This window comes from Calidris pugnax, unplaced genomic scaffold (assembly GCF_001431845.1).
Source record: "Calidris pugnax isolate Ruff unplaced genomic scaffold, ASM143184v1 scaffold322, whole genome shotgun sequence".
In the NCBI taxonomy this organism is placed as follows: Eukaryota; Metazoa; Chordata; class Aves; order Charadriiformes; family Scolopacidae; genus Calidris; species Calidris pugnax.
This window is the reverse complement of record NW_015091035.1, coordinates 9,604-20,569: the sequence shown is the minus strand read 5'-3', so window position 1 is coordinate 20,569 and position 10,966 is coordinate 9,604. Positions and strand designations below refer to the sequence as shown.

Sequence of the window (10,966 nt, the reverse complement as noted above, 5' to 3'; positions counted from 1 at the left end):
TAGCAGACGGGGCAGTTACTGGTATTTGGTTTTGGGGTGGGGGGAGGAATAAAAGGGCCCGGTTTGGGGCGTTGGGGGAATTAAGCTGCAGCCATCACTCCGTGCTCCGTAACAGTTGGGTTGGAAAGAAAGAGCCCACACCAAATCATGACTGTCCACAGTCACCTCGCTCCCGTCTGTCACCTCCTCTCCAACAGGATGAGAGTGGCACAAGAACTACTTCTTCTTCTGGAAGTCACTTGAGGTCACTTCTGTCTGGTTTGTCTCGGAGCCCTCCTGCTCTTTTACCACCTAACGGCACACAGAAGCATCTCCTTTCCACAAAGGACCTCCAAAAATCTGCTCTTCCAAGCTGGCTGAGATCAATTTCCATGATGCCTCAAGGGAAGGAAGCTGATGGACCATTTAGGTACTAGAAAATACATAAGTTAAAGAAATAATTAAGCCCTTTTCCCGTTAAGCCCATCAGCCAAACTACACCAGACCTGTGGAGAGGACCCCTCTCCTCTTCCCATCGCAGCCCGTTAAATGGCTTCCAGTTGATGAGATCACATTTCTGTCTCATTCCTCCCGCAATTAATTCTGCAGGAGGCAAAGATCAATGCTGTTACAATTCATTTACTTATCTGGTTTTATCCAGTCAGAAGGCTCTGGTCAACAGCCACTGGTGACCACCCAGTCCCGGCCAGTCCCTAACGAGGGTCCCAGCAGCTTCGCTCCGGGGGATGAGCTGGTGCTGCCACAGCAGGGCTCACCTCAAAAGGCACAAATCCCCACCGTGTGTAAGGCCAGAGCTGCAGAAATCAGAGCCCCAAGGAGGTTCAAAACCCCTTTAGCCACACCAAGAAAATAAAAGCACAATTAGGGGGGAATTAACACATCCGCCTCAAGACGAGGGGAAATGCATCAATTTGCTGATGCATCAATTAATGAATCACGCAGGAAGAAGAGACAGATTACAAAGAAAAAAGTTTCTGTTTATACATCTGCCTTGACAGCCAGCAGTTACTGCGAAAATAAAATACACTGCAAAGCAGAGAGCAGCCTAACTGCTGAAGTGTCCCTCGGTGTGACAAAGCACGAAGCACCTCTGTCCTGCCCCCCAGCACCCTCACGCCTCCCGTGCGCGGTTCCCAGCAGCGTGGGGCTCTGCTGAACAGCCAGGCTCAGAACTCACAGGGGATATCTGGGAAGGTCAATCTCCACCTCCTGGTCCCTAGAGAGGCTGAACAAACCACGGTGACCGTTCACTCCTCCCACACCCCAGCTCTGCAGAGAACAGACTGGCTCCAACCTCCGCTTGCTGGGCACTGCTTTGATGTCATCTCTAAATATTCCCTGTGCAGGAACCCACCACTGGTGAGCAGTGAGAGAGCACACACCACACACCCGCGTGAAGAGGTGAAGGAGGCAAACGATGTGACTGACTGAAATGTTCAAATTCACACTTACCTACACCCCCAGCAGCGGGGCTCTCCCGTGCACTTCCAGCGTTTGCCTTAAACACCACTTTAAAAGACAGAAGCAATTTTACCACCGACAAGCTCCTGCCGTGCCAGGGGACAGCTTCTGAACTGTTGCCATCAGAGAATCCCTCCCCATCACACACAACCCTCAGGTGCTGGGCAAATTTAAGATATTCCCCATCTCCACCCCCACACTCACGCCCACAACTACCCCCAAAACCCCCACCCCCATGCCCACCACCACCTCCACAACCCTGACCACAACCTCCTTGCCCACACCCACCACCACGTACATACCCACACCCATATCCACAACCCGCACACCCACCACCACCTCCAGACTCACCCCCACACCTACAACCACCTCCACGCCCACCCCCATGCCCACCACCATGTCCAGGACCCCCTCCACACCCACCAGCACATCCAGGACCACCAGCACCCCCACTCCCACCACCAGCTCCACTATGACTTCTGTTATGGCCACCAGCACCTCTGGAACTTCCACAGCCACCAGCAACTCAATGGCGACCAACCCAACGAGCACCTCTGAGTCCTCCACACCCACCAGCACCTCCACAACCACCATCACCACCAGAACCTCTGAGTCCTCCACACCCACCAGCACCTCTGAGTCTTCCACACCCACCAGCACCTCCACAACCACCATGACCACCAGCACCTCTGAGTCCTCCACACCCACCACCACCTCTGAGTCTTCAACACCCACCACCACCTCCACAACCACCATGACCACCAGCACCTCTGAGTCCTCCACACCCACCAGCCCCACCACAACCACCATGACCAGCAGGACCTCTGAGTCTTCCACACCCACCAGCACCTCTGAGTCTTCCACACCCACCAGCACCTCTGAGTCTTCCACACCCACCAGCACCTCTGAGTCTTCCACTCCCACCAGCACCTCTGAGTCTTCCACTCCCACCAGCACCTCTGAGTCTTCCACTCCCACCAGCACCTCTGAGTCCTCCACTCCCACCAGCACCTCTGAGTCCTCCACTCCCACCAGCACCTCTGAGTCCTCCACTCCCACCAGCACCTCCACAACCACCATGACCCCCAGCACCTCTGAGTCCTCCACACCCACCAGCACCTCCACAACCACCATGACCACCAGCACCTCTGAGTCCTCCACACCCACCAGCACCTCCACAACCACCATGACCACCAGCACCTCTGAGTCCTCCACACCCACCAGCACCTCCACAACCACCATGACCACCAGCACCTCTGAGTCCTCCACACCCACCAGCACCTCCACAACCACCATGACCACCAGCACCTCTGAGTCCTCCACACCCACCAGCACCTCCACAACCACCATGACCACCAGCACCTCTGAGTCCTCCACACCCACCAGCACCTCCACAACCACCATGACCACCAGCACCTCTGAGTCCTCCACACCCACCAGCACCTCCACAACCACCATGACCACCAGCACCTCTGAGTCCTCCACACCCACCAGCACCTCCACAACCACCATGACCACCAGCACCTCTGAGTCCTCCACACCCACCAGCACCTCCACAACCACCATGACCACCAGCACCTCTGAGTCCTCCACACCCACCAGCACCTCCACAACCACCATGACCACCAGCACCTCTGAGTCCTCCACACCCACCAGCACCTCCACAACCACCATGACCACCAGCACCTCTGAGTCCTCCACACCCACCAGCACCTCCACAACCACCATGACCACCAGCACCTCTGAGTCCTCCACACCCACCAGCACCTCCACAACCACCATGACCACCAGCACCTCTGAGTCCTCCACACCCACCAGCACCTCCACAACCACCATGACCACCAGCACCTCTGAGTCCTCCACACCCACCAGCACCTCCACAACCACCATGACCACCAGCACCTCTGAGTCCTCCACACCCACCAGCACCTCCACAACCACCATGACCACCAGCACCTCTGAGTCCTCCACACCCACCAGCACCTCCACAACCACCATGACCACCAGCACCTCTGAGTCCTCCACACCCACCAGCACCTCCACAACCACCATGACCACCAGCACCTCTGAGTCCTCCACACCCACCAGCACCTCCACAACCACCATGACCACCAGCACCTCTGAGTCCTCCACACCCACCAGCACCTCCACAACCACCATGACCACCAGCACCTCTGAGTCCTCCACACCCACCAGCACCTCCACAACCACCATGACCACCAGCACCTCTGAGTCCTCCACACCCACCAGCACCTCCACAACCACCATGACCACCAGCACCTCTGAGTCCTCCACACCCACCAGCACCTCCACAACCACCATGACCACCAGCACCTCTGAGTCCTCCACACCCACCAGCACCTCCACAACCACCATGACCACCAGCACCTCTGAGTCCTCCACACCCACCAGCACCTCCACAACCACCATGACCACCAGCACCTCTGAGTCCTCCACACCCACCAGCACCTCCACAACCACCATGACCACCAGCACCTCTGAGTCCTCCACACCCACCAGCACCTCCACAACCACCATGACCACCAGCACCTCTGAGTCCTCCACACCCACCAGCACCTCCACAACCACCATGACCACCAGCACCTCTGAGTCCTCCACACCCACCAGCACCTCCACAACCACCATGACCACCAGCACCTCTGAGTCCTCCACACCCACCAGCACCTCCACAACCACCATGACCACCAGCACCTCTGAGTCCTCCACACCCACCAGCACCTCCACAACCACCATGACCACCAGCACCTCTGAGTCCTCCACACCCACCAGCACCTCCACAACCACCATGACCACCAGCACCTCTGAGTCCTCCACACCCACCAGCACCTCCACAACCACCATGACCACCAGCACCTCTGAGTCCTCCACACCCACCAGCACCTCCACAACCACCATGACCACCAGCACCTCTGAGTCCTCCACACCCACCAGCACCTCCACAACCACCATGACCACCAGCACCTCTGAGTCCTCCACACCCACCAGCACCTCCACAACCACCATGACCACCAGCACCTCTGAGTCCTCCACACCCACCAGCACCTCCACAACCACCATGACCACCAGCACCTCTGAGTCCTCCACACCCACCAGCACCTCCACAACCACCATGACCACCAGCACCTCTGAGTCCTCCACACCCACCAGCACCTCCACAACCACCATGACCACCAGCACCTCTGAGTCCTCCACACCCACCAGCACCTCCACAACCACCATGACCACCAGCACCTCTGAGTCCTCCACACCCACCAGCACCTCCACAACCACCATGACCACCAGCACCTCTGAGTCCTCCACACCCACCAGCACCTCCACAACCACCATGACCACCAGCACCTCTGAGTCCTCCACACCCACCAGCACCTCCACAACCACCATGACCACCAGCACCTCTGAGTCCTCCACACCCACCAGCACCTCCACAACCACCATGACCACCAGCACCTCTGAGTCCTCCACACCCACCAGCACCTCCACAACCACCATGACCACCAGCACCTCTGAGTCCTCCACACCCACCAGCACCTCCACAACCACCATGACCACCAGCACCTCTGAGTCCTCCACACCCACCAGCACCTCCACAACCACCATGACCACCAGCACCTCTGAGTCCTCCACACCCACCAGCACCTCCACAACCACCATGACCACCAGCACCTCTGAGTCCTCCACACCCACCAGCACCTCCACAACCACCATGACCACCAGCACCTCTGAGTCCTCCACACCCACCAGCACCTCCACAACCACCATGACCACCAGCACCTCTGAGTCCTCCACACCCACCAGCACCTCCACAACCACCATGACCACCAGCACCTCTGAGTCCTCCACACCCACCAGCACCTCCACAACCACCATGACCACCAGCACCTCTGAGTCCTCCACACCCACCAGCACCTCCACAACCACCATGACCACCAGCACCTCTGAGTCCTCCACACCCACCAGCACCTCCACAACCACCATCCCCACCAGCACCTCTGAGTCCTCCACAACCACCAGCACCTTGGGGTCCTCCACACCCACTGAAACCTCTACCACCACCATGACCACCAGCACATCCGAGTCCTCCAAACCCACCGAAACTTCCACAAGCACCATGACCACCAGTACCTCTGAGTCCTCCACACCCTCCGGCAACTTTGAGGCCTCCAAACCTACTGGCACCTCCACAACCACCATGACCACCAGCACCTCTGAATTCTCTACACCCACCAGGACCTCCACAACCATCATGACCACCAGCACGTCTGAGTTCTCCACACCCACCAGCACCTCTGAGTCTTCCACACCCACCAGCACCTCCACAACCACCATCCCCACCAGCATCTCTGAGTCCTCCACAACCACTGGCACCTTGGGGTCCTCTACAACCACTGAAACCTCTACCACCACCATGACCACCAGAACCTCTGAGTCCTCCACACCCACGGGCACCTCCACAACCACCATGACCACCAGCACCTCTGAGTCATCCACACCCACCGAAACCTCCACAACCACCATCACCACCAGCACCTCTGAGTCCTCCACACCCACCGGCACCTCTGAGTCCTCCACACCCACTGAAATCTCCACAACCACCATGACCACCAGCACCTCCGAGCCCTCCACACCCACCAGGACCTCCACAACCACCATGACCACCAGCACCTCTGAGTCCTCCACACTTACTGGCACCTCCATAACTGCCATCACGACCAGCAGCTCTGATTCCTCCACACTCACCAGCATCTCTGAGCCCTCCACACCCACCAGCACCTCTGAGTCCTCCACACCCACCAGCACCTCTGAGTCCTCCACACCCACTGAAACCTCCACAACCACCATGCCCACCAGCACCTCCGAGCCCTCCACACCCACTGGGACCTCCACAACCACCATGCCCACCAGCACCTCCGAGCCCTCCACACCCACTGGGACCTCCACAACCACCATGCCCACCAGCACCTCCGAGCCCTCCACACCCACTGGGACCTCCACAACCACCATGCCCACCAGCACCTCCGAGCCCTCCACACCCACTGGGACCTCCACAACCACCATGCCCACCAGCACCTCCGAGCCCTCCACACCCACTGGGACCTCCACAACCACCATGCCCACCAGCACCTCCGAGCCCTCCACACCCACTGGGACCTCCACAACCACCATGCCCACCAGCACCTCCGAGCCCTCCACACCCACTGGGACCTCCACAACCACCATGCCCACCAGCACCTCCGAGCCCTCCACACCCACTGGGACCTCCACAACCACCATGCCCACCAGCACCTCCGAGCCCTCCACACCCACTGGGACCTCCACAACCACCATGCCCACCAGCACCTCCGAGCCCTCCACACCCACTGGGACCTCCACAACCACCATGCCCACCAGCACCTCCGAGCCCTCCACACCCACTGGGACCTCCACAACCACCATGCCCACCAGCACCTCCGAGCCCTCCACACCCACTGGGACCTCCACAACCACCATGCCCACCAGCACCTCCGAGCCCTCCACACCCACTGGGACCTCCACAACCACCATGCCCACCAGCACCTCTGAGTCCTCCACACTTACTGGCACCTCCATAACTGCCATCACGACCAGCAGCTCTGATTCCTCCACACTCACCAGCATCTCTGAGCCCTCCACACCCAACAGCACCTCTTAGTCCTCTATACTTACTGACACCTCCACAACCACAATGACCACCAGCAGCTCTGAGTTCTCCACACCCACCGAAACCTCCACTGCCACCATCACCACCAGCACATCTGGGTCCTCAACACCCACCGGCACCTCTACAACCACCATGACCACCAGCACCTCTGAGTCTTCCACACCCACCGGCACCTCTACAACCCCCATGACCACCAGCACCTCTGAGTCTTCCACACCCACCGGCACCTCTGGGTCCTCCACACCCACCGGTACCTCCACAACCACCATGACCACCACCACCTCTGAGTCCTCCACACCCACCGGCACCTCTGTGTCCTCCACACCTACTGGCACCTCCACAACCACCATCACGACCAGCAGCTCTTATTCCTCCACACTCACCGGCACCTCTGAGTCCTCCACACCCACCGGCACCTCTACAACCACCATGACCACCAGCACCTCTGACTACTCCACACCCACCAGCACCTCTATGTCTTCCACACCCACCGGCACCTCTGAGTTGTCCACCCCCACCGAAGCCTCCACAACCACCATGACCACTAACACCTCTCAGTCCTCCACATCCACCGGCACCTCTGTGTCCTCCAAACCCACTGGCACCTCTACAAGCACCATGACCACCAGCACTTCTGAGTCCTCCACACCCCCTGGCACCTCCACAACCACCATGACCAGCGGGACCTCTGAGTCCTCCAAACCTACCAGCACATCCACAACCACCTTGACCCCCAGCATCTCTGAGTCCTCCACAACCACCTTGACCCCCAGCATCTCTGAGTCCTCCACAACCACCATTACCACCAGCACCTCTGAGTCCTCCACAACCACCACCATCTCTACAGCCAGCATGATCACCAGCATCTCCAAAGGCACCACTGGTGCCACAACCTCCCCCACCACTTTGACCACCTCCATCAACACTAACGGTTCTACCATCCTCAGCTCTTCACCCACAATATCCACCCCTCTTTCACGTCCCACCAGCACCTCTTCACCTTCCACCACCACCATCACAATCACTTCTCCTGGCCAGAATTCTTCCTCCACCAAGCCCACCTCAAGTTCCCTTCCCACCACCACCATGAGCACCATCATCACCACCTCTACTCTCCATTCCACCACCACCACTCCAGGTACAAGCCACCCTACCTTTTTCTCCACCACAATGGCCCCATGTCTTGTCCTTCCTTCCTCATCACTCCCTGGGTTTATTCTTTCCAGGCTTCTGCGCCAATGGAGGGATTTGGGTGGACGGTCACTGCGAGTGTCCCCTCGGTTTCACGGGTGACACGTGCGAGGACATCAGTAACACCATTGAGACGAAAGCTGGTAAGAAATCCTTCTTTTGGGGGTTCAGACCAAAATCTGCTGGGGAAGGAGCCACCAAAGGGTGCTTCTCCAGGGTGGAAAGGGTTAAGAAGAGCCACCACATCACAAAAAATGGTCTCCCTGACCATGGCACAGTCCCATAGTGCTCAAAAAACACGGGCAGAGGTGATGATCACAATGTGTACTGACCACCCTGGAGGAGGTAGGGCCAGAATCCACCCATGGGATGGGACAATTACATAGATCCAAGCTACAGCCAAGAGCTAGGACCAGAGATGGGTCCACAGGTTGCTCACCCACTCTCAAAGGGACTCAAATGAGCTCTGGTTGTGCTGGGTGGAGCTTTAACAGAGATCCTGGGCCAATGAGCAGAGGGTGGAGGTCCCAAGTGTCCAGGTAAGGTGGGTGAGGGCAATTAAGGCTCGTTAGTGCCCTGAGGAGCTCAAGTATTTGATGCCTAGCAGGTGAAGTCCAGGTGAAGCAGGTGCTCTGATGATGCCTAGATAAGGTCCTGGCTGTTTGCAATGGTTGGAGGAAACTTCTCTTGGGTCCTGGGCAGCAACCTCTTGGGCCGTGGGTCTTAAATGGAGATGTCAGGGCTCCTCCTGGCAGGAAGGGGTTGTCCTCCTCCTTCCTGTCTTCTCTGCATCTTGATCTTGACTTGCCTCTCCCCCTTCCCCAAAAGAGACCAACGGGACGGTGCAGGTGGTGCTGCGAGTGACCAACCGGGACTTCACTGAGGACCTCCAAAACCACAGCTCCTCTGCCTACTTGGAGTTCGTCAAGAACTTCACGGAGCAGGTGAAGGGGACACTGGGAAGGGGTTGACCCTACCTGGGGTGGGGTGGGGTGAGGTGGGATCATGATGGGCCTGGGGGTGCATCCAAACGCATCCCCATGGGTACTGCGAGTTGTGGTGGTGGTTGTGGGGTCTCTGCACTGGGAACACTGGGATGTGTTTGGTTGGGGGGACACCTAAAATGAGGGAGATCCAGGAGAAAGGGAAAGGAATGGAGACCCTGACATCCCCCCTGGAGACCTTTTCTCTTCCAGATGAACCTGGTCTACAGGAATGTTGATGGCTACCAAGGCATCCAGGTCCAGAATGTGACGTGAGTGACGGGCTCCTGGTCAACAGGGAGAAGGTTTTGGGGTGCCCCAACTGGGATAGTGGGGTGATCCCTTGGTGGAAAAAAAGGGTAATTTCAACGGGGTTGGTGGCTTTTCCCATCAGGCCTGGCAGCGTGGTGGTCGATCACGTGGTCATCTTCTCCCTGATAATGACCGCCCAAGCCCAGGAGAAGCTCAACAACATCACCAAGGACTTGATGGCAGAGATTCGGGTGGTGACAATGGAGAACTGCACGGATGGTACCTATGAACCTCCCCAGGAGGGGATGGGGAGGAGGAGGGACTGGAGGAGTTGGGTGACTCATGGGAGGAAGGGGGGGACATCTGGGACATCCCAAGGGGCCACCCCTGGGAGTGGATTGAGGGGGGCACATCCCCCATGACACCTCTCTTGCAGACGAGATGTGCTTCAACTCCTCCGACATCACGGTGAGGGACAACTCCCTCAACTTCAACCAAGAGGGTGAGTGAGTGGGGCTGCCCCATAGAAGGGGGACCGGACCAGGTTTGGGGTGGCCACCACCTCCTCCCCTCAACTGACCTCTCGTGCCTTCTCCAGGCTACTGCCGGGAAAACGTGCCCAAGGGCCTTGAGGACTATTTTTTTCCCAACCTGACGAGTTACGGTTTCTTCTGCATCTCCAACTGCACCCCGGACACCGCCAGCACCATCAACTGCAACAACGGGCGGTGCCAGCTCACCAGGAGCGGTCCACAGTGCTTGTAAGAGCTCCAGAAAGACCCTCACCTACCTCCAAAACCCACCCCAGGTGCACCCAACCCTTCTGGTGGACCTCCATGGCCACCTCCAAGCCCATCTCTCCATGGAAATGGGTCCAAAACCCCACAGGGTAGGAGCAGGGTTTTGCTCCACAGGCTTTCAACCCTCCTGGTGCCCAGTTCCAAGCCCCTGTCTCCATGGAAACAGGCCAAAACCCTACAGGGTTGGAGCAAGGTGTTGCTCCACAAGTGTCCAACCCTTCTGGTGGACCTCCATGGCCACTTCCAAGCTCCCGTATCCATGGAAACGGGTCCAAAACCCAGGGTTGGAGCAGGATCTTGCTCCAAACAAGGTTTGAATTTGCAGGAAATGGGTTGGGGGGTGGCTCTTTGGGGGGCTCCCTTTTTGTCTTCACCCCACCTCACCACCATCTTCTCCCCACAGCTGCCCCGAGCCCCACATGTACTGGTACCAAGGCAATCGCTGCGAGAGCCGAGTCAGCAAGTTGGCTGTGGGGCTGGGCTCGGCGGTGGCCATCCTGGCCGTGATGGTGGCCATCCTGGCCGTCCTCCTCTTCCGGGCCCGTAGCACCCAATTGTCCTACAGGTGATGGGGGAGACGT

General features: G+C 58.3%; 3 protein-coding genes across 3 annotated transcripts; all 3 read left to right on the top strand.

The window, feature by feature from the left end:
• Positions 1 to 3,001: 3,001 nt before the first annotated feature.
• LOC106896298 (mucin-2-like) lies at positions 3,002 to 6,157 on the top strand (the record flags this gene model as incomplete). Its single annotated transcript, XM_014956132.1, has 9 exons — positions 3,002 to 3,118; positions 3,167 to 3,232; positions 3,410 to 3,463; positions 3,659 to 4,753; positions 4,811 to 4,888; positions 4,982 to 5,119; positions 5,477 to 5,735; positions 5,899 to 5,924; positions 6,044 to 6,157. Coding segments are annotated over 9 exons (1,947 nt in total), but the record flags the coding sequence as incomplete, so codon positions are not given.
• A 973-nt stretch (positions 6,158 to 7,130) lies between these two features.
• Positions 7,131 to 7,603, top strand: LOC106896296 (integumentary mucin C.1-like; the record flags this gene model as incomplete). Its single annotated transcript, XM_014956131.1, has 2 exons — positions 7,131 to 7,329; positions 7,438 to 7,603. Coding segments are annotated over exons 1-2 (312 nt in total), but the record flags the coding sequence as incomplete, so codon positions are not given.
• Positions 7,604 to 7,994: 391 nt separating this feature from the next.
• On the top strand, positions 7,995 to 10,954 carry LOC106896295 (mucin-17-like). The gene is made up of 8 exons (XM_014956130.1): positions 7,995 to 8,297; positions 8,386 to 8,493; positions 9,179 to 9,294; positions 9,547 to 9,605; positions 9,728 to 9,864; positions 10,022 to 10,087; positions 10,184 to 10,346; positions 10,789 to 10,954. The coding sequence occupies exons 1-8, from the start codon at positions 8,012 to 8,014 to the stop codon at positions 10,952 to 10,954; spliced, it is 1,101 nt and encodes a 366-aa protein (XP_014811616.1). The 5' UTR covers positions 7,995 to 8,011.
• Positions 10,955 to 10,966: the final 12 nt, after the last annotated feature.